Source organism: Astatotilapia calliptera, chromosome 14, assembly GCF_900246225.1.
Source record: "Astatotilapia calliptera chromosome 14, fAstCal1.2, whole genome shotgun sequence".
NCBI classification, from domain to species: domain Eukaryota; kingdom Metazoa; phylum Chordata; class Actinopteri; order Cichliformes; family Cichlidae; genus Astatotilapia; species Astatotilapia calliptera.
Window position 1 is genome coordinate 33,654,516 of NC_039315.1, and position 24,810 is coordinate 33,679,325.

Below are 24,810 nucleotides of genomic sequence, written 5' to 3' on the forward strand. Positions count from 1 at the left end.
AAGTACTACCACTTTGAACAATAGACTGAAAGTGGTCTGAATCTGTGTTGTTGATGGGAGAACAACAATACACACAACTGTGGCAACAAAATGTGTCAACATTTAAATGATAATAATACTGTTCTCTGTTGAATATGTCTGACTAACCCAAGAGTGTGTTTAGAGCTTGGTGGCTTATTTGTATCAGATCTCACTTATAATAATGTTGAGTGAGCACTTTTAGCATAGCTTTGTGATAATGCTAATAAGTTTAACTGTTAAGATAGCCAAAATACAAAAGCTTGTGCAATGTGGATTGTGTCATGGGTGCTAGCTATGCCATTCAAAACCTCGCACTACACGATGCACACACGATTAAGGCAAAACACAGGCCGATCCCCAAAACGGTTGCGCAACTGAAAAATCAGCTCTAAATGGGCCAAAAATCGCACAGTGTATGGCCAGCTTTTGGAGGCTAGCTCCAAACAAACATGGTAAATGGTAAATGGCCTGTATTTGTATAGCGCTTTTACTAGTCCCTAAGGACCCCAAAGCGCTTTACACGTCCAGTCATCCACCCATTCACACACACATTCACACACTGATCATAGTGTGCAGCTTGGCAGTGTATACAGCACTATAATGACCAGACCTAATTCTTTTGAAAACCTTACATCTTTCCCAGGTCTCCACTTCATCAAACATTGCCTAGACACAGAGCTGGATGAGGCCAGCACAAACAGCGGCCTATTCGACGAAGATGATGGATCCATGGGGTCAGGAAAGCCAGAAGCAGGGGAGCTGGAGAGGTACCTTTCGTGTCCATTCACTGGAGGTGTGGATCTATTGCATGGCTTTCCTCACATCAAGAAGCTGTCGATCAAAGTCAATACAGCTCTTCCTGCATCTGGAGCTTGTGAAGGATTCTTAGTCATGCAGGACTCCTGTTCACTGCTAAACAGTTACAGCTTCACAGAAAGAACCTTGAGAGCAAACTGCTGCTGAAGCTTAACCATCACCTCACTGAGTGAAGAAATGGCACATTTTTGCTAAATATGCAGAAATAAATGCACACCCATACAATTTATGGTAAACTGAGCTGCCTTGTATGAACATATGTTGAAGATGCCTCGTTCTAATGTTTTCTCTGAGGCTGCTGTGCCATTTGGAGCAAAAATGAATATAAAGTTTACAGCATATCTTGTCACTGGAAATTGTTTGCACTGTTTATATATTTATATTATTTACTGTAGGTATTGGTGAAAAAAGCTTTATGTTGTGAAAAACTGAAATCTGGAAATTAGAATTGTTGTGCCTTATTTTGTTGATGTTTTTACATATATTCCTTTTGAAAATGGTAAAATTTGTATATTTATTTATATTTGTTTGTCTGGTAACATTTATTTAATAAATAAATCGGATATTTCAAACAGTTACTCACTACTTGAGTAGTCTTTTCGCCAAGTACTTTTTTTACTCTTACTTGAGTAACTTTTTTGACGACTACTTTTCACTTTTACTTGAGTAATAATTTTTTAAAGTATTGCTACTCGTACTTGAGTACAACTTTTGGATACTCGACCCACCAGAAGGATACATGATCTATTAAGCCTCAGCATTTGAAAGCTCTCTTAATCACAATGCATTCTTACCTGCATTGTCATGGCCATGCACATATGCACCACACAGTGATTACACTTCATTGCCTGCCTATTTGTCAAAGTTCTATTTAAGCATATCTACTTTCACAAGAGTCACAAGATTTTCAGAAAATTTGACCTCTGACCTTGACGTCAGGTCACCCAAACTAGAACTCGTCCCAGATTTTTACTAGATGCCACTATAGTATCAGTGTGAAAATCCGAGGTACCCAAGAAAAAAGACAAGTGGTCACATTCTACATAAAGAGGCTGAAAAAAGGAGATTAAAAAAAATGAAGGGAAATAAACAAAGTTGGCTGCATTAAAATCAGTAAGAAACAATGAGTCTGGGCTGGTGGACATACACTATTTTCATACACCAAACAAGTGCAAGCAACAGGAACTGTGCACTGTACTGCAAAGCAAGTTCAGCATACCCAGGTTATCTTTCTGTTATCAGGCTTCACTTACTGTAACATCGGCAGTCAGGCTAAGGGGTTACATCACTGTACTGACTTAGCAAGTTGATAACCATGGGTTTTCTTAATGTCGCTATGCGTACCTTCACACAAAATAGGTGGCAATGCCAGTCTCTGGCCATCAAAAACATTACAGCAATTGTTGTGAAACTGTTTGCAGGAAAGAGGGAAAAAAATCTTAATCATACTTAAGCATGTGGACCAGAGTACTCGGGGATGGATCCCAGGAAAATATTTGCTGAGATCACTGATCAAGTGCAAGTCAGTATACTTATTTTACAACTAGATTTCTTTTTGAAACCAGAGAACTCACCATTTGCTGGCCACTGGGAAGAATATAAGCTTAAGGCATTCAACATTAGCTTAACCTTCCAGACTGGGAAGCTACTTCCATCTTTTATATATAATCTATTGGTCTAATCAGTACATCCATTGTTTTCCCAAAGACGTGTCTAAAGCACTACACAGCTTCGTAAGTCAAAATCCACTGGGGCTGCTTTCTGCACGCTCTGCTGTCAGTGTTGACACCAAGCCCCTGGGAAGATGGTGATTATATGTGCTTGAGTTCATTAGCAATATGCACAGGCCAGCTGGTGACCTCCAGTTAAAGTCCTGCACTTTTCAGACCTTGCGTGTTAAAAAGGTGTTGATTACCTAAGGGGTTAAAATGAATAACCCTAGCAAAGAACAAGGAATTCTTTATAACCAGTATTTCACCTTTGCTTTAATAAAGCCTGACTTTTTTTGTCTCTATAGTTAACCCAGCAGCACCATGATCCCAAGTGTTCTTTGGGAACACTCTTTTGAAATGACTTGGTTATCTTAGGTCATGTTTGTGAATAAAGACTTGCATGAGCTATGTTTACCCCTGATGTCAGCAGGCAGCAGTTAGTTTCCACTGTTAAAACTCCATAGTCCAGAGTGCCGTAATACTGTAAAGTGTACTATTATGTCTTCTCTTTTCATTGTTCTCAATGGCAGTTAGTTTTAAAGAGCCAGTGCACGTATAGCCCACGCTGGTTATTTTAAGTAATTTGGCAGATAAGACCTCTCTTCAAGGCCGTGTGGGTATACACACACACACACACACACACACACTCTCCCAGTACTGCAGCACCCACTATCAACCTGAGCTAAGATCTGTGTGGATGTGCAGGGTCTTGGTGATATGAAACTGTTAATATATTAAGTTATTGTTTAAAAAAAAGTGCTAAAAAGTGTTAACCATACCCGGTGAGCCCTAAAACACATTCACTTCTCAGTAACACGCATGGGAGTTACATACAGCTGACTGGACATTACAGGGTTTAGACATTGCCTGGTTTAGAATGGGCCTTTGGGGCCTCTACAGTAAAGGCTGTGCTAGCTTACTTGACAGAAATAAAAATGTCAAGTAAGCTAGCACAGAGTGCATAAAAATGCACTCTGGTATTAGTTCTGTCACCCTACTGTCAGGCTCAGCCAGCAAACCAGCTGATAGTTGAGAAGATATCCTTCTGCTTTTCATATATGCAAATGAACATGATGAGCAGAAGAACTAAATGAATAAAGAATGTCACATTCTGGAGCATATCTGATGCAATAAAGATGACAGATTTATTCTATCTGAAAGCCACTTTCAAACAGACTTCTCACAAATTCTCCCTAATTCCCACTTTTCCTCCTTCCATCCATGGAAGCAGTTACTGAGACTAATCCAAAGGAAAAGTGGATCAGTCATACTTTGGGATCCACGCAGTGGAAACCTGAGTCATTATTCTTGATGCTGAGAGGACCCGTCTGCTCTTTGAGAGACTGCTGGGCTTAGAAAGAGCTGTCAGATAACCATCAAACTACTTTTGTACAGTACAATAAGAGAGTTAAAAGAATAAGGAGCATTGTAACTGTGTCCTAGCGGAGAGTTGTAACAGTAAAAACCACAGGAGAGTGTAAGGTGTGCAAGAATACTGTAAACCCAGACTTCAAGTGCACTGAAATTAATGTGAACAACAGTGCCCCCAACTGGTAGGAAACAGTGCTACTAGTAGCACCAGAGCATTGTGGGTCTTTACCATGTGCAGACTAATAAAAGGAAAGCTTTGTGGTGATGACTGCAGCTTTCATAGTACTCAGCCTTCCTTGGCTCCTGCCAAAGATCCTGCCAAGGATCCTCTGTAAAGGAATGCTTCTCCAGTTAAAGCACAACAAGAACATGGGACTTGTTCTTACCGTAGAGTCCCTCGTTGGGGAATGGGACAGCTGGTTACTGCTTGGGTCCCATGCTGAAGAGCTGAATGCTCTGCTCCTGCTGAAGGCCTCCTGGGTGGAGCTCCGTGACAGGGTCTCCTGAGTAGTGCTTCGGGACAGGCCTGAGTAGCCGGGTCGGGAGCTACTGCCGTACAACTCAGCCACATCACTGGTCCGACTGCGGTAGCTCCGCAGGGCACTGGTGGATGAAGAAGGGGTTGAGGAGGAAGCATCATTGAGGCTCAGAGAGGCCAGGTCCCTGCTCAGGTCACTCTGGGATACAGATTTTCGTCGACTGAGCGAGATGCTGGAGGCCACCGGAGAAGAGGAGAGGTAGCTGGACTGGGCTGGGGATGAAGCGTAGGAGCTGTAGCCAGTGTAGGCTGACCCCCCACTTAGCCCTGACCCTCCATAGCTCTTGAGTGGGGTTCTGCTGAGGCTCTCACTCCGGCGGTTGCTGCTGCTGCCAAGGATGTCAGTGCGAGGGATGGTTCGACCCCGGTCACGCTCAGGGTCCGAGGAGGTGCTGTAGTTGTGGCTGCGGACGGCGGCGCTGCTCAGATAGGTAGAGGATAAGTAACCTGAGGAGGAGGATGAAGAGGAGGAGGAGGTGTGGGACTTGTAGGAGGACAGCCTGTCCCGCTCGCTGTAGGAGCTAAGGCCTGGGGTTAGGGAGGAGCTGTAGGAGCTGTAGTGGCTGGTGTAAGAGGGGCCAGTGTATCGCTTTGCGGTGGAGGAGACACGGGACATACTGCTGCTGCTGCTGGTTTCTCAGCCAGGGAGAGGGATAGCCTCTGGAAGACAGCATCGACTGCACACACAGCAAAGACACAAGAGCCCTGTATTAGTTCATCAGCAACAATCCAATCAATACCACAGCAACAACGTAGGCAGTGGGCAGGCCATCATTTACCCTCGCTCCATTGAGCGTTAATTGTGTTTTAAAGAGACAAAATGATTCAAGGCTGTGCATGACTGAGTTTAAATGGCAGAATATGAAAACAAACGCTGATTCATTCACTCATCCTGACTCACTGTCCTGCCATTTAGAGAATGACATCAGTATTTTGTCATGTCTAAACGAATTTACCATAAATCCCATTTCCTTTGCATTGCTGCAGTCCATTTCCTGAGCATGCGCTAGTGTTTTTTCCACACTTACTGGATTCCAGTTGGCACACTAAGAATCATCAGGACCACCTCAGACTGAACGTTTCTTATTTCACTATCGGCAAAGGACAAAGTTTAGTTTCTGAGTGCTACATAATGCAATAGTAAAAGAATTAAACTCAAATGTATGGGCATTAACTCAACTCTGTTAGCCCTCAAAATAATGGAGCAATTTCTAAAGGTCCTAATGGTATCATAAAAGCATACTGTGGCAGAGTAGTACATCACTCCACATGCAACACTGTCTTCCATATTTAAATGGACACATCTTAAACTCCACACATACTAGATATTATATGTGTTTTTGATTAAGTGTGTGTAGGTGTGTAGGCTGTTGCTCCAGACAGATGGAAAATTGCTGCAATATAGCAGCTGTGCTCAGTGTGTTTACATCAAGCTTATACTCACACTCTCAGGCTGTTGGATCAAATGATACCTTTCTACACATTCAATTAGCCAACTGCACTGGATGTGCTCTTCAAGCTGGCCACCTAAAGCACAGATACTTTGCACCTGTAAGCCATTTTGCAACCCAGCTCTTTGACTTATATCGTTTGTCACTGAAGCCCGCTTCATTCTGTTCTGGGTGTTGTTGCTGCTCTCCATAACTGCACATAGAAAAAATAAAACATTTATGATGGTTTTGACTAAAATGTGATCAACATGACCTGTTTATATTTATTCCCAGCTCCATATTTTTATCCTTAGACTCTTAGAGTAGCATCATGGTTATAAGAAAATAATCCTCAGCACTCTTTCCGTTTCAACCTTCTCCTGATTGGCTTGTCTTCCCAAACAGGTCAAATGCATATCTGCTACCTCTGACATCATACAAAGTCAAGAGTAGAACATATCATGCTGTAGAACAAACAGCATGATATGAAATCCAGGGGAAAACCACGGTGATACAATTAACACCAGCAGGCATGCTTGCTGACACACAGTTTAGGATATCAAATGCTAAATCCCTCTCATCAACATAGAACCCTCCTCTTAACTTAGCGCTAAAAAAAATCATGGAGATTTGAGGAAATATGGAACATAATCTCGCTTGCGTAGACCCAGCAGTGCTCCTCCTGCATGCCCTGGTCTCCCCTCTCGCCCTCTCTCACAGCTATAACAGGAGAGTCTAGCTTAATTCTGGAAGTAAAGCCATGTGGGCAGGACAGTGTGTTCCTGTGGCTGAGGCAGAGAGAGGCTCTTGTTCACACGCACAGCAGTGTCTAAATAAATAAAAGTATCTGGTGATGCTGATCCATGTTGAGTTCATTTAGGGAGGCTCCTATTTCCTTAATCTGCCTGTCTCCCCTCTTCTCTCCCCCTCCTCGGCACCTACCTCTACTGAGTGTAATTTCCTTTCCTTCGGGGTCTCTGTTGATCCCTTTTTGCTGTTCTCTTCCTCTCTCTCTCTCTCTCTCTCTCTCTCTCTCTCTCTCTGTCTCTATGAACACAGCTTTATCTATAATTCAGCATATGGATCTGGAGCAGGCAGACAGGCACCATTTGGAGAGAGACCAACTCACGGCACTGGCGAAGACACACAGAGGGAGGCCAGGCGGCTGTGGCCACTCAGTGCAGTTCTGCTAAGCCAGCAGGACTAGCAGCAAAGAGAAGCTGGCCTCGCTTTCGCTCTCGCTTTGTAGACGGTCAAGGTTTGTTTCAATCATTTGACAGTGCTGGTATGTGGAGGGTTATTTTAGTTTGGGCAGAGTAACATAGATGGTAACAGCAAAATGTGGATTCTGTGTCTGATATCAGCCAACAGTTTTCAGACAGGATAAAACCTGAATCTGGACTTACTTATCATAATTACCAAGTTGGTGATTATGGTGGGAAGTACAGCTGGAAGTTAAGTGAAGAAAATCATTGGCAAAAGGGCTCATGAGACAAACCATCCAAAAACACGCACCTCTTACTGTATTTCATGTCATTTGCAAACAGCATGTTTTTAATTATTCTTTTATTTTTTTTTATTCTATGCTGGGGGAATACATTATCTTTGTGCAACTTGTTAAGCTGGACCTTGCTAGCATCAGTTATGAAGCACTATAAGTATATTTCTCATGTATTCAGCTGGTAATGCAGAAAATGTATAAATGTTTTTATACTTGGTTCTAATCTGCTGCTGAGTCTGTTTTACACGGCTGGAATGGCAACTACTACACCACAGAACACGCACCAGGAATACCTGTTCAACCAACCAAATTAATTTAACTTTAATCTGCTGACAAACGCCTGCTTTATCAGGCTGTGGGACAGTAAGTTTTAAATGTTTATTTCACTGCCCTGTGCACTATCACTAGATTAACTATCTTCTGCAGCATTCATTTCCTGTCTTGCAGTGGTGTTATCATCTTTATAGAGTTTTATCATCACCTGATAACCTCTGATTGGAATAGGTGACACTCGTAGGGATCATTTTATGAAGAAGAGTCTGATGTATGAAACGCCCCTTTTTGTGTGAGCACATACAGAGCCTGAAACAGAAAGCCATGCTTAACAAAGCTGATAACCACCATCATGACACCTGTTAACTACTGGAGTAGTTGCCAAGCCATCTGACATAAGGAAAGCCTTAAAGCCATGTTGAAGGTCCTCGATCGTATATCCCTCTAATCACTACTAACAAAATATTTACACTTAACTGAATGAAATGATACCCCCACTAACATGTGTATCCGAGTCCTCTTTCAGATGACATCCTGCTTTATTTTGAAGGATTAGTTTCTCATGTGGCTTTGTGTATTTTTACTTCCCTCCTTTGCTGTTTTCCCAGCCTCATTATTATCTTAACTGAGTTCACCTGTGCCATATTCGCCTTCTCACTAGTGTGACTATTTATTATATTTTGTTTGTGTCTTTAACAGGTAGACGTTATATCTCTTGCTCCCGAGTGTTTCCTGGTTTCTTTTCCTGCTGGCTCTATGCATTTGATGAATTGTTTGGACTTTTGTTAGCTATAGGGTTTCCTGCCACACTAGGCTTTGCAAAAGTGCCAGGCAAAAAGTTCTTATTTTTATCCAAAATCGCTGACCCTGTACCGCATATTAACGTGACTCAAAAGGCCTAGGCCCTGTATGACATGAGTTCAGCGTACCCTGGGTATCTTACCGTTATCTGGATCCAATTACCCTAACATTGGTAATCAGGATAAGTGGTTAGGTTACATGAAGCAGAGTATCAAGTCTAACCACTGACTTAAATTGTTTTTATGTATTGCAACCTAATCAGTAATATATGAATATTATTTAAAAACTAGTTCAGCCATTTTCAGTAATTTATATGTAGTATTCTGATTAGAGCAGGGCGATATGGCCAAAAATATTTATCACGATATATATTTGAAAATTTGCGATAACGATATAACCGATGATATAATTGATGCGAGACAAAATACAACTCCACAACATTACTAGCGCAAAAAGACAACCTTCCATTTATTTTCACTTAAACAAGAAGCTGGTTTTTATGTACATTAAAGCTTTATAAAAATGTAACAGTGCAAATGCAAATTCCTTGCTGAAAGTTTAACCAAAAGGCATTTCCAGTAGAAATGGGCTGACATATCCTGAGCATAACCATGTATAATATCCACTGAAGTTAAAAAGAGGTGCTTTGCAACATTAAACTGCAGTGTGCAGTATGTATTTTTCGGACCATAAGGTGCACGGGATTATAAGGCACATTAAGCGAAACAAAGCAGTCAGATAAATCAAACTTTATTAAACTCATTCTTCTTGCTTCCTCCACTTCTGTACCATTGATTCATTAATGTTGAATTCTCTGGCAGCTGCTCTATTCCCATGTTGTTGCAGTCTATTAATGACTAACCTCATATTGTGGATGGATTATCTCAGTTGTTCTCCTGACTGAAGTTTGGTCCGTTTACAACATCCTGCCATGCGATTGCATTTGTCTCTAACCATGAAGAACCTTCACGTTAACTTTTATAAGTGGAAAAGTGTTAGTGTTCGTCCTCCAGCTTCACTGTTTATGTTATGCTAACATAGCTGTGTCGCTAGCGATCACGTAGCACATCATTATATACCAGCTAGCCCAACTTCAGTAACCCTACAAACGTCACTGCTGTTTAGTTTCCTGTCTTCATTTATGTTGGAAGTGATAGCAGAACTGTACGTTTGATTTTTTTCAGAAATCTCTCAGTCAGAACATGCTATATCATGCTTAGGTAACTAGCGAAACTAGCGAGCTAACTTCCGCTAGCTTCCTGCTAACGTCTAACTCCGTTAAATGTAATAACTTTAGTTTTCATGGATGCCTGGAAGTTAAACTTCATAGTTACACCTGGTAAAGCAGCAATGCTGATCGTTTTATTAAAGATGAAAGAATTTAGACAGTTTTTAACTCTAAGTGATGCTGCAGTGTTGTTTGACCTGAAGATTACGGAGTTTAGGACCCAGATTACTCCCAGATTTAAGAGCATCTTAGTCCGACAAATATGACAATAACAACGGCCGCTTGCATGTTCTGCAAAAAAATGTGCTTTGTCGTGTATCTGACGGACAAACACCAAACCAGTTCCACATCACGGAAGTTGCACCATTTTTACAAACCAATTCTGGTTCATCTGTTTCACTCAACAATCGGCCATGTGCGTATGAAAACAAAGGCACTGCGCATGCGCGTTTTACTCCCATTCTATCGCGATATTTCATTTTCCTATCGTTGCCTAACATTATACCGGTATTACCGTGAACGGTATAATATGGCCCAGCCCTAATTCTGATTCTATTCTCTTTTTAACACTGTTTATCCCCCCCAAAAATGTGTCTGTGCTTATGTCAGTTATTTGCATTACAAGCATTTGAGTGGACAATTTGTTGCCTAAAAACAAACCAAACAAGATTTTCACAGCTCAGACCAGACTTTGATGATAGCAACGCCATTTTTCATGGAAAAAAATCCACTGGCATCAGCTAAAGCTGGTAAGTCCACCGCATCTTTATCAGCACAGTAGTTCACACATTACTATGCGTAAACAGAAGTAATAAAAATGTGAGGGAAAATTAAATGAATGCATAGAAATTGTAAATGTAAAACAACAATGAGCACAGCTCTTTTTTTTTAACTAATTCATACCATCAGACAGTTCCAAACTGCAGGAATTTTTCACACCTCTTATAACCCTTTAAGGAAATCCCCCTCTTCTTCCTGTCTCCACACTTAACTCTCACGTCTTAGTTTTTAGAGCATTCATTTTGATGTCTTTTTTTTCATCTCATATTACAGAGCAGGTACTCCATCACAAGAGGAACCTTTGAGTGACATATGTAAATGGCCTGTATTTTATATAGCGCTTTACTAGTCCCTAAGGACCCCAAAGCACTTTACACATCCAGTCATCCACCCATTCACACACTGGTGATGGCAAGCTACATTGTAACCACAGCCACCCTGGGGCGCACTGACAGAGGCGAGGCTGCCGGACACTGGCGCCACCGGGCCCTCTGACCACCACCAGTAGGCAACGGGTGAAGTGTCTTGCCCAAAGACACAACGACCGAGACTGTCGGTCTCGTCGAGACTGTTGCTCGAACCGGCAACCTTCCGATTACAAGGCGAACTCCCAACTCTTGAGCCACGATCGCCCACATATGTATACTGTGACTGGTACAGTAGTAAGCTTACTTTGGTCCGACATCGGTAACCGGCATATACAAAAAAATCCATGTAAACATAAGCTATGTAAGCAACAGTTAGTTGCTAATAAGTGAAATTTTTGCTGACATTTTTTCTCAGTTTGCTATGGCAGACATCCACAAAGCAAAGCAATTTGGATTACTCCAAATTGCTTTGCTTTGTGGTTGCTTTTTTCTGATGTGTTTCCGTTCCTAACCCGTAAGAAACACATCAGAAAAAAGTCAAAGACTTTTCTAACTTAGTTGTCATAAGAAAAAACAATGACACACACAAATATAGCTTATTGATGTAGTTACTGTTTTACCACCCTCAACCTGGTTCTCACTAAAAATGATCCTGGCGACTAATTTCTTAGTCAACTAAACGAGCTGGGGGAAAAAAGGTGATTAACAGACTAGTCTAAAAGCAAGAAATGCTCGCATATTAAGTTCATTTTTAAGATTGTTAATTGGACAATGTTAAAAAGTGTAGTATGCCTAGTGAAAATAGCGATGATTAGTTGCCTATCAACTACTCACGCACATTCCTAGTCCTTACATCATGCTACTGTTTGTGCTGGTGAAGTGGCTCCATGGTTTGGTGGTTGGCACATTTGCCTTACATGTGAAAGATCTCCATTTCAATTCTGGGAAGAAACACAAACCCAGTCATAAAATAGCATTCTCCAAATAACAGTACCAAATTATTACCAAATGAATAGAAAGGATATGTCAAGAATATCCCTCTGGCATTAAAGCTGTGTCAAACAAACATCCATCCACTGTGACCCCCTTTCGAGATAAGGGAGCAACTGAAAGCACCCAGCAATGTTCTTATTCATAATGTGAATGCAAACAGGAAGTTACTCCTCATCCTCCTGGCAGAAAGATCTATGGCGTCAAACTGAAAATCCTATGACCACTATGTCACTAAGATTCCTCTGGCTGTCTTCCACAGCATGTCTTTTATCCTGTCTTCCTTCTCTCACCCCAACCGGTCGCAGCAGATGGCCGCCCCTCCCTGAGCCTGGTTCTGCCGGAGGTTTCTTCCTGTTAAAAGGGAGTTTTTCCTTCCCACTGTTGCCAAAGTGCTTGCTCATAGGGGGTCATATGATTGTTGGGTTTTTCTCTGTATCTATGAAGCGCCTTGAGGCGACTTATGTTGTGATTTGGCGCTATATAAATAAAATTGAATTGAATTGAAGATTCAAATTTGTCTGAGATTTTCAGTAGATGCACTTATGGCATGAATTTGAAAATCCTAAAGTTGCCTTCTTCTTGAGTTGTCATATTTTCAAATGTAGGTGTCCTGGGTAGGGGTAAAAACATATAGGTAATGTAAAAAGTTATTTAGTTCTCATGTAAGCTCCCCCGTGGGCAGTTATACTGAGGGATTTTCCAGAATTCTTAAAGCACCTTAAAATAAATATTTCACATGTGTTTCTGTGGTTTTACCAGTGTTGTGTGGGGCTGTGAAGTTTCCTGTATGATGGCTCCCTTTCTACCTTGAACTGAACCTCTGCGTACCCATCAAATGCACGCACCTCTCTGTAATCCTGCAGCTGTGTTGCAGCCAAAGACAAAGGGCAACTGAGTGAAACAAGTTTGGGCTCGCCTTGTGGGCGAGCCACTAAAAGTGGAGTGCGAACAACAAGTCGCATCATACATCATGGACACTGTGGATTGATAAGAAAATTACAGATCCCACTTCTGAAGCGATGTCTCCACGGAAACAACAACACACGCAGAGTCACGAGCAAAAACACACACAAATGCACTCTGGCTACTTCTGCATTTTTGGCCTCCCCTGAGGCTGTGATAACCAGCAGTTACCATAGCTACTGGGCAACAAGCTGCATTTGTTTGCTTGCTACCAACGCATAAAGGACTTAAAAGTAACAGCAGGGCATATTCCATGACCAATTTACACTAAGTATGAGAGCTCTGCATTCTTTTCCTCCCTTTTAGAGCCACCAAGGAAGTGAAAACCCTCTGATTAACAAGTCTCTGTGCAACTGGAAAGTCAGAACGTGGTGAGATAGAATCTAATATGGGAGGCCAGAGGAAAACAACATTGTACTACTGTGAAAGACTTGGCTGTTCTGGTTGGCTTCTACTAAATCTGTATTAACAAAGCTGTCAACAGAGTAGCACAAGTGACTGCATGAGTGCAGTGCAAGAAAGGATTTCAGCAGGTGACTGCTGGCATCGTGCTGGCAAAGAACTGAAGGAGATGAGGTTTCAGAAAACCAAGCTCAGAAGCTTCCTTTCACTAGAGGTAATTGAAAGATGAAAAAAATCAAATCAACTTTAACCCCCCCCCCCCCCCCCCCCCCCCCCCCAAACTAACAACACTGATAGACAACGCCATAATTCTCCCTGGGGAAACACAGAGTGTCTGTGGCCTCTTAGTAAAACATGAGGTTAAAGGACCACTACAGTCAGAAGAAGACCTCAACAACAAAAGCCTGATCTTTTTTTTCTGAACTACTTTATATTTAGTGTCCTGGGATCTCCCTGCCTTTCCATGTGTGTACATGGAATGCATGAGGAGGGAGGAGAGCAACAACATTACTTCCGGCAAAGATCAGAGCACACATCAGCGAGAAGCAACATGACACAGTATGAAAGTAGGAGCTGGGGTGAATCTGGCTTTCACTATTAAAGTTACTTTATTAGTAGCTGTGCTGACCAGAGCTGAACAACAACAAGCTCTGCACTTCCTCTGAGGTCAACAGAACATTGAACATTCAACTCCTCGGTTCTGATGAAGAAGCCACTGCATACATATTTACTGTATACATGTTCATCTTTAAACATCTACAGAAAAATAGGGCCCACATGTGACCGTGTGTTCAAAAATCTAATGAGTGGTAAAGTCTCCCTTTCTCACTGATCTCTGCTCCTACTGATAGTTATTTTAGAGACCTGCATAAAGCTTTGACCAAAAAAGGCCCTGTCATCACTATTGTTTAATCCACTGGTCACAAGGGATGGGTATCGTTTAGGTTTTATCCGATACCAGTACCAAACCGGTACTTTTGAAACGGTGCCGGTGCTTAAACGGTGCTCGAACCGGTGCTTAAAGAATGAAGAACACACACTTTGTACAAAAACCTCTCATGTTTAGCTGTTTTTTTGTAAAAAGATAACAATGTTAGCCTTTTCTGCAGCTATAGGGCATATATGGTATCACTCTTGGCAGGAAGCAGTGCTTAAACAATGGGAAAACAAACTTTGTCCAAAAACCTCTCATGTTTAGCTGTTTTCCACTTTTTCTTTGGTCATTTTAGCTTTTTTGGCCAGGGTGAAGGGAGTATCTGCCATCAAACAAGAAGACAGCGTCATGTAACTACGATGGTGTTTGCTAGTTCACCTTACATGCATTAATGTAATAACGTGGTTAGCCTACTCAACGTAAATTACACACGAACAACATGAAGCTACTCTCGCAGAGAAGAACGGCTGTTGCTGCCATCATCATCCGTCAGCATTTCTGCTACACTGGCAGGGCTAGGGGCCAGGACTCTCCTCTTCGGGTTTTTGGGGGATGTTGCTAACTCCGGGACCGATAACAGGCACCACACCCGCAGTAGATGTGCTCGGTGTGAGGTCTCGCAGCAAGCTATCAAATACGGTACATTTCTCAGCTTTTAAAAAAATGCTATGCGTCACCAGGTGTTTCATCAGATTCGAGGAGTTACCTCCTTTGCACAGTATCACCTTAAAGCACTTGTTGCAGGCTGCTGAGTTTTCATCTTTTGCTGTGAAGTACAGCCAGACTTTTGACCGCTTCGCCTTGGGCATTTTTAATCTGTAGCTCTGCTCTAAAAGAACGTACGTACCAGGGCCCGCCTACTACGCTTGCAAAGGTAAAATGATTGGCTAGAATCCAAAGTGTATGACATCTCAGTAAAAAAAAAAGCACCGAAATAAAGCGAAATGTGCGCTGCTTTTCGGTCTGGTTACTACCGTTTATGTCAGAACCAGGCTCGCTCTCAAGCTACTGAGTATTAGACTTAAAATCTCCAGCTGAAAAGCATGAGGCAAAAACACATGGGCCTTATTTTGAATACTCAGAATCAGAATCAGAATCAGAATCAGAAAGGGTTTTATTGCCAAATGTTGAGCAGGTTTACAACATTAGGAAATTGCTGCGGTGCTTCAGTGCAAACATACTGTCATAAAAATATAAAAATAAGACTACACAAAATAATAACTACATGTCATAATCTTTGACGTGTTTATGTCTCTAAGAACCAGGCTCCCTGTCTTGAGTCTTGATTGGTGAGTTTTGGCAAAAACAAGGTATCAAATATATATTTTCTGACTTTTCACCTCTAACCACCACAATTTCTCTTTGAGTTCAGATGACTGTTTCACCGTACTTCCCTTAAGATATTTAAAAGATATCACGTTAATAAGAATAAGATGAAAGGATGGATGGGCTGCCATAAAAACATAAAGCCTCTGGAAATGGCTGTTGTTATTATGAAGGCGCACAAAAAACAAAACAAAACAAAAAAAAAAAACAAAGAGAGAAATAGGACTAAAATGTGCTCATGCTGTCATTCTAAAAGAGTCAGTGAGTAAGATCTCCTCCCACACCCACTGTCCTCTCAGGCTGTGCCCCTGGACTGGTGGAGGGAAGAAGCAATCTGAAGCTTCCGCTATCCACCAGTGTTGTTGATGGTGCAGGACGTTAAAGGCACCGTGCCTTGGAGTGGTACTGCATGAATGTAACATCAGTACAGACACTCGGGCTGATCTGGAGTGGGAGTGTGTCTGTGTACTGTACTGTAGTAAATGGCAGGCTGAGTCAGTGCATTTCTGAGGAGAAATCTATGTGTAAATTCTATGTGAAACTCACTGCTGGTTCAGGCTCTGTTTCCACAGACAGAAAACATTTTCCCAATTAGGATCCAACTGTATATTGTAGGGTAGACCCTACAATAATACATTCAGAGAAAAAAACCCAACAATCATATGACCCCCTAGGAGCAAGCACTTTGGTGACAGTGGGAAGGAAAAACTCCCTTTTAACAAGAAGAAACTTCTGTTAAAAGGCTCAGTGAGGGGCGGCCAGAAACCAAACCAGATTATTATGACTACTGCCAATCCCACACCTCCCACTTCCATGTGCTATTACTGATGTCCTCATAGTCTGAATGGCAATCAGTTCTTCAGCCTGACATCTTGGTCACTGCCTCATTTGCATCTGGAAGGGGATTCGTTTTGTTTAACTCAAACCAATCAAATATTTGTTTTACACTTATTTTCCAATTGTTGATAGCCAAGTCATAGTCTGAGGGAGATGTACCTATTATTAATTCCATCAACAAGACAATGGTAACTATAACAGTTAATAACTTGCAAATACATCAGAAGAAGGCATAAAGTACAATGTGTTAACTTATCTAAAAAAAAGTTGGGGGGAAAAAACAAAACAAAAAAACCCTCTTACTTTAGATTTACAAACATTTACAAAGAAAAGATTATCTCCCAAAATGATTTTGTTCATTCCTGGCATAAATGTTAATCATCTGCAGTTCATGGAGTAAAGTCTTCAGGATGCCGGACAATTAGGAACAGCAGCTTCCATTGTCCCACTTTGTTTCATTTAGAGCAGCTCACTGCACAGGTTAGCTCATTGGGCGGAGGTGGCCTCCTTGAGTGCTCTATATGCTCAGTTGGAAATTCAGCAAAATTAGGCTTTTTTGTCGCTGTCTATCTTCTGAAATTGAGGATCGAAACTTAACCAAACCAAGGAGTTGAAAGACACCAAACTACCCCACAGAATTGATGGTAACTGAATAGATTTTCCATCTGAAAACTCACTGCTAACATCAAGCTGTTCATAACCACAGTTCATTCGCTGCTGCAAATGAACAAGCTATTTGACATTTAGAAAGGAAAGAACAGACATACTGACTTTTGTCAGACCACCTTTACCACATTTACAAGTAAAATATGTGAACTTAGTAAACTGAAGGCTATTTGGCCCTCACAGCAGTACACTGCAGTGTTGCCATCACCTCAGTATAAACCGACCAGCAGTAGCAGCACAATTCAGCACATGCCAGCAGAAAACATTCAGAAAATAGTCAAAGGAGCTTGCAAAGAAAAGCGTCTGGACTTCTTTAAGTTGCTTGAAGACGTTTCACCTCTCTTCCAAGAAGCTTCTTCAGTTCTAAGGTCAAATGGCGGAGAGTCCCGGATTTAAACCCAGTGGGAGTATCCCCCCAAAGAGGGACAAAAGGACCCCTGATGATCCTCTAATCACCTGAGCCAAGGTGTGAAAATGGGTGTGGGTCCCAATTAGCCAGGGTTTCGGGTGAGCTCATTGTGAAACCTGGCCCCACCTTATCATGCGATTTCCTGAGGTCAGATGGCCCTCTTTCAGCTACTTGGTTTGGTTAAGTTTCGATCCTCAATTTCAGAAGATAGACAGCGACAAAAAAGCCTAATTTTGCTGAATTTCCAAGTCAATAGTGAGCATATAGAAGACTCAAGGAGGCCACCTCTCTCCAATGTTGCAACAACATTGTCATCCCCTGTATAGCCAGTGTATCAGAAAAACTCAGGAGAGTTTTCTCCAAGCATCTCCGCCATTTTACCTTAGAACTGAAGAAACTTCTCGGATGAGAGGTGAAACGTCTTCAAGCAACTTAAAGAAGTCCAGACACTTTTCTTTGCAAGCTCCTTTGACTACGATGACCTGGATGACTGAGAACCTTCACAGACATTCAGAAAATAATTTGGTTCTCAAAGGGAAAGATGTTAAGAATCAACAAGAGGAATGTGAGTGACTGTCTCTGAGCTGTGCTGGTTGCTATATATACCCTGAAATGTGAGTAGATAAGAACATGCTGATGCCATTGAAGGCCATACTGACAACCCTACCCTACCTCTCTGTGCCTGTAACAACTGGCTGCCAAGCATATTAAAAGAGGCTCAAGTACTCCTCCATTCCAACAGGCCATAGCTGCACCTTTGCCAGCTGTCCCTAACTAGTCGTTAGATACCAGTCACTTTTGTTTTGACCTCAGCCACATCTTGTGAGTACGGCAGTGCAGTACTGTGTACATGCAGCATTTAAAGCGCTGCACAAAGTAGAAAAGGAAATGAACTGGAGGAATGCACAGTGCTGGCACAAAGATGATACACTGCATAAACCATGAAATTAAAGTAGCAACTAAAAACACTGGGTTCCTAAAAATGCTATGAAAGAAAAAAAATTAACATCTACAATTTTGCTTGTTCCCGGGGCCCTCCAACTGGGCCCGTGGAAACTATAAGAGCTCTGAATTTAACATCTCAGTCACCTTTCATTCTCCATCCTTGAACATACATGAAACACCCCAAAACAGGGCACAGCCCCAAAGCCCTGCATTCAAAGGCTTCAACTGAGGAGCCAGAGTTTCACAGTATCTGCTACCGAGCCTATGCAATATGAAAATCTGAAGAAGAACAGACCAATTAGCATTCATCACTACTACCATCTGTGGATGACTCACATTGCGGCCATACACACAGCAGTGACCTCAAAGAGCATGGGATCTGGGCTACAGTGATTAATGCTCCAGTCTGTGCAGCTGATTGCTGTAATTCTTCATTCATTAAGCAAATTGAAATAATAATAGTGGCCAAATAATAATTGGCCAAACAAACACCTATCATGCTCTGACAGCCCGCTGCCTGAGTGACGCTAAGTGACTCACTGGACAAGCTCAAGCGTAACTAGTTAAAACTCCCAGCTCAGAGTTCAAACAGAATAAAGCACCAGCACTGTCAGAGCCTTGGATTACTTTAGATTTGAAAGTATTTTATCCAGTAATTCATGCTGCTGATAAACACTTTATAGACTGGCCCAATTCAAGCAAAAACCAACATACTGCTAAGTCTCCTGTGCTGATCCAGCTCCTTTTGACGCTGATGTTTCACTGAAACAGAAACTGACACATAAAAATATGTATGACTGATAATTCAGTCAGACTGATATATAACACTATTCAATTACTAAAGATCTATTGTGAACTGGTGTTCTGCAGGGATCAATTCTCAGTCCACTTATTTTTAGCACTGATCTGTTTTATGGCAAAACACTATAAAGTACAAGCAATTAAAAGCTGACAGTTGTGTTTTTTTATGCATAAAGACATCCTGTTGATTGGCTGTGCCACATAAACAGAAGGTTAGAATACCAGGTTGGTGAGGCTTCTGGGCTCACAGCCAGAACTGTGCACCTAAGATGCTCATGTTAGAATATCCCTTCTCAATGGCTTCATACAGAGTCAATAGTATAGACTTTCTGAAACTAAGCTTTTAAAGCAGTCTGAAGCCTGACATTACTTAGACATACACTGACCTTATTATTTTATGACTTTAGGTCATGAACATCTACCAGTGTAATAGTAAATGAATGACAGAGAATAATGAAAATGACAGTATATCCCCTAAAGGCAGATAGAGTGTACATTTCTCCAGGGTTAACTTTTCTTTACTGTTTCGCTCTAACTTTTGGGATGGATTTTACTCCTGACACAACTGAAATCCACTGTGAAGTTAGCAAGGTCAGTTTTTGCCATTAAGATAACAAAATCAACCAGAAATAAGGTTGCAGATCAACTGCAACATGGGGCTGTTTTTCCATAGACTTTTGTATAACCAGACCAGTGGAATTGCCCCCTGCTGCCATTAGAAGAAAAAAAAGCACTTTCATATTGGCTTCATTTTTTTTTAGATTCAAACCTTTGTCAAAGTCCTTCAAAAAGCAAGTCTTGCTACTCAGTGGCTATTTGCATTCAAATTAGGGACATTCACGGTATACCGGCATAATGTTAGGCAATGATAAGAAAATGAAATATCGCAATAGAATATGGGTAAAACCTTTGTTTTCATACGCACATGGCGGAAAGACGATGGCGGCGATGGAGAATGAGAAGGGCAAAAGCGGATCGTTGAATGAAACAGATGAACCTGAATTGGTTTGAAAAAATGGTGCAACTTCAGTGATGTGGAACTGGTTTGGTTTTTGTCTGTCAGATACCCACCAAAGCACATTTTTACGTATGTTTTTTTGTTTTGTTTTTTGTAGAACATGCAAGTGGGCCGTCGTTATTACAGTATTTTTCAGACTTTAAGGTACTCTTAAAGCCTTTAATTTTCATGGCGCTCAAAAATCTATTAAAAAATGTTTTAGTACCACTTTGGTAAGCTATGAAGCTGCACCGCTTGATGGATTGTTGGATCATTACGGCTACTGTAGTCAGGAGCATCGCAGAGTAATACGTACTGTGCTTCAACATAATATTACCATATTGTGTGTGTATAAGGACCCCAAAATGGCACCTGTTAAGAGACATGCGTATGAAGCGCATTTTAAACTCAAGGCTATCAGTTGCGCAGTAGAACATGGGAATAGAGCAGCTGCGAGAGAATTCAGCATTAATGAATGAATGGTACAGAAGTGGAGGAAGCAAGAAGAATGAGCTGAGTAAAGTTTGACTTATCTGACTGTTTTGTTTCGCTTAATGTGCCTTATAATCCTGCGCACTTTATGGTCCGAAAAATACGTATTTGACTTATTTATTTGGCTCACTGCAGTTTCATGTTGCAAAGCACCTCTTCTAAACTTTTGTGGATATTATACATGATTATGCTCAGGATATGTCAGCCCATTTCCACTGAAAATGCCTTTTGGTTAAATTGTCAGCAAGGAATTTGCCTTTGCACTGTTAAATTTTTATATAGCTGCTTGTTTAAGTGAAGATGAATTGATGGGCGGTGTTTTCACTAATAAAGTTGTGGAGTTGTGAAGTATTTTGTCTGGCATCTGTTATGTCATCAGTTATATATAATTTTCAAATATATGTCGTGATAAATATTTTTGGCCATATTGCCCTGCCTTAATTCAAATTACCAGAAAACTGCTTAAAGTTTGGTATAAAATCTGGGTTTTAAAAGAATCAGCAACCACCACTTTTGCCTTCACTGAATTCTCCCATAGGATTCAGTGAGTCTCTCGCTCTCTAATAATCCCTTCAACACAGTTAATGTTAGTCCGCTTTAAAAATCATCTGAAAAAACTGTTGTTTTCTATGGCTTTGTCTTGGTTTTATACCATCCTTTGTTCTTCTAAAATCTGAAAAGAAATCCATACACATGTCTATAAAGTGTTGCCCTATAGAAACATATGAACATGTTACCAGCATTGTATCACATAAAAGCTACACTGTACAGCAGTTTTGTCTAATGTAGTGGAAATGTGTTGAATATTGGAAGGCTGTTCTATGATACTGGCATCAGAGCCTTTTAGCTGTCCCTTTAATGGCACAGGGTGGGTGATAGAAACTATATACGATAGAAACAATATAAATTTGGCCAACGATAGAGAGTTTGACTATACCGCAGAGCTGTACGTTTTAATTAGTTTCAAAAATCTCTCACTCAGAACCTGAAGGAGGACGGAGTTTTGGACCCAGATTACTCCGCAAAGCTCCTTACTACGGCAGCCATAATGCTCTGACAATCCATCAAGCAGTGGGGCTTACCAAAGTTGTACTAAAACATTTTTTAACAGATTTCTGCACGCCCAAATCGGTTTGAGGTCAGTAAGCACAACCAGAATTCATACATAAGGCACACTCTCGATTTTTGAGAAAATTAAAGGATTTTAAGTGTGCCTTATAGTGTGGAAAATACATTATACAGAAAAAAAAGAATATATCGCGATATATATCGTTACCGCACATGCTTCAAATTCTATCGCAATATGAATTTTAGGCCACATCGCCCAGCCCTAGTGTGCATGTTATAATAGTGTTGTAAGCTGAGAATAAATTGATTTGCAAGATCAATGTTCTAGTTTAGACATTTGTGTGTGTCACTGAATGAGCAGATTAAACACACCACGTAACTTATTTTTATAACTTTCCCTTACTTTCTGTCGGTAAATCTGCTGTGATGCATGTAAACCTTGCAATCGCTGACATGATAGCAGGACTGATATAGCAGCTGGGACAGAGTTGTGTGTCCAAAGGCATCTGTGTGAAGTAATTACCTGCCGTATTTGTAGCGGTGTGTGTCAGTCCCTGCAGACTGTGATGGCTCTGGGGCAGCTCATCCTACTGTTGCTCCCCTATAGTCTATGCACATGCACACGCTCCTGTGGAAACACACAGGCACACAGGATTAAAACCACCCTGACGCCAGAAAGAAGCATCTTATGAACGCATCTGCCTCTCAAGACAAGTTGCTGCACTTTCACACAAGCTGTTCGAGCGTGACGTGAGCGTGCAAGCAGTCAACACATGTTCTGGATTTCATGTCTTACCATTAAAGATTGATGGCTTTCTCCCAGTTGGACTATCAAATCCAGAAAGGTTGCTCATTATGAAGCCCAGCTAAGCTAAGACTGTCTAACTGTATATTTCTGGTGAGTGCGCTGCCAGAAGCTCTTCTACTCATGCGAGCAAACTCCAGAAGTTTCTGAAAGGTTATCCCCTATCCTCCTAGACGAGCCTTGTTCTACAGCTGAGCGAGCAGCCCGCACTGTATATGCCAACTTTTCAAGCAGATACCTAAAAGAAGAAAAGGACGAAGAGCAGCAGGTTTAAGAGGCTCACCCTTGATGTTCTGAGAGGCCAGGCCAACAGACAGAAGGCAACCGGGTGCCAGTTTAGTTTGGGACTCTGTGGGTAACGGAGTGCGAGGGAGCAGCGTGAGCACAGCACTGCAGAATGCCACCGATCGAGTTACAGAGTCAGTAAATATAGCAGCCGCCTATGACCTCCATGGGTCACTCAACACTCACTGGCATTCCACTTTGCTCTTAAAGGACTCCATGGGAATCTCTGAGCTTCTCAGTAACAGTAACTACATTTTATTTGTGTGTGTGTGTGTGTGTGTGTGTGTGTGTGTGTGTGTGTGTGTGTGTGTGTGTGTGTGTGTGTGTGTGTAGCAAGCTGTACACAGCCCCAGTAAATAGATGGTTCTTAAATAGTACCTAATAGAGGGAGACTGCTCAATATTGTTGATGGAGGCTGACAGCCACTCACTCTGGCCACATGTTTATATGACACTGGTATCCAGATAACAAAAAGCTAATACGTGAGCAGCAGAGAGGACCAGATGAAGTGGAGTATGTTGTACTGTGTTGACGTACGTTTGCAGGACAATGGAAAAAGACAGACGCGGCTCTGTGGTGGATGGGCTCTGTGAGGGGTGTAGCGTTACATGACACTGACACTGAGATGAGATGGCGCTGGTACCGGTGTTGCCAGGCTCGCTGCACTGCGGTGTGGGACTTAACGTGGCTCCTGAAGGGACCGATTTGATGCAAAATATGATGTACGCGCATTTTAAATGCCGCTCATTAATAGTGGGGGATGACGTTATTCCGCGCGTGATTAGATAACCAGTCAGACCCCGGGAGCGTTGCTCGGTAATGGAATGGGAGGCTTGCGGTGCTGTCCGTGAAGGGGGTGGTGGGGTGTTTAGGGGCAATAGACAGACCGAAAACTTGTCATCCCTAGAGGAGGCGACGCACAAACTTAATAAAGCGCGTATTAACTAACCTGGATACTGATTTCGTCTTTATATAAGCACGTGACCACGACGTATTGGTCAGTTAATTAGCTGTCTTGCTAGCTTACTATAGTCAACAGTAACGGTGCAGTGTAGCCAAGACAGTAGCACTGTGTCAGAGTACCGCGTCAAACTGTACTGTGTAAGCATATTAATGCAGCAAGCACGCAAATTTCACGTGTCATAACACGGTACTTCCAAACCTACTAGGGTAGTATTCTTCGCACACGTATATCCAAAAGAAAAATTAAGACTTCATTTGACGAACTTTTAGAGTTTGTTCGGGGTTATCAGCCTTGCAGCATAGCTTCGGGCAATGAGCATCCTTGTTCTAAAACTTGAAAATATGCTAAAAAAAAGACAGCAGTTACACTACCACAACTGATACCGAATATTTAACCGCCACGCTGTTACTTCTAAAATGCGCTAGATTGTTTTTAGTGCCGTTTATATGTTAATTTCCCCTCACAAAGCAAACTTAACATTCTCTGAGTTCGATGGGAGTTCGGTTTGTGCTTCTGTCCATACGAAAGAACAGCACCTATCAGGGTTATGGTGGTGTCAGGTAACTGCATACACTCACCCCGCAATTGGAGAACATCCCGATCCAAACGGGCAGGGAAGCGCCACTCAAAAGTACCTCTGTGGTCGCTTTTAGAGCATCACTATTAACATTAGACTGGAAGCTTGCCCTGCAGGCGATTTAATCAAGAGTACGCTGGTATTCAGCCATATCCTCCTTCCAGTGCAGTTGTAGAGTTTCAGCAACCAAGTAACGGTTCTTTTCGCTTTAACGGTGACGTCAGTCGGTCAACGAAGCTTTTTTCTGATTGGTTCATACCTCTATTTGAGCGTCACTAGCTAACCGAGTGAACCGCCTCCTACACCGTCGTCATGGCAATGAACGTAAACATCAGAGATTTCTTTCATTGAAAAAATGCCATGTTCAAGCGCGTCGAAGAGAGCTGGCGATACCCGTGATTTAATCAAAAATTAAATGCTATTCTGGTAGCTTTCCAGTAGGTATTATTAGTATTACAAATAATAGTGAAAAATAGTATCTTTAATTAGAACAGCTTGCGGGGAAAA

The 24,810-nt window shown here is 41.8% G+C and overlaps 1 protein-coding gene across 6 annotated transcripts in view; it reads right to left on the bottom strand.

Moving 5' to 3' along the window:
• The window catches only part of usp2a (ubiquitin specific peptidase 2a), a 58,489-nt gene extending 33,962 nt beyond the window's left edge, over positions 1 to 24,527 (bottom strand). Inside the window, exons 1-4 of one of the 6 annotated variants that reach the window (XM_026193608.1) lie at positions 22,761 to 22,883; positions 22,196 to 22,300; positions 5,903 to 6,102; positions 4,307 to 5,135 (exon numbers count right to left, since the gene is read on the bottom strand). In XM_026193608.1, the coding sequence (XP_026049393.1) occupies positions 4,307 to 5,074 (768 nt within the window). In that variant the 5' untranslated portion in view covers positions 5,075 to 5,135; positions 5,903 to 6,102; positions 22,196 to 22,300; positions 22,761 to 22,883. The other 5 variants (XM_026193607.1, XM_026193606.1, XM_026193604.1 and 2 more) reach the window with 5 other exon arrangements.
• Between the last annotated feature and the right edge of the window lie 283 nt (positions 24,528 to 24,810).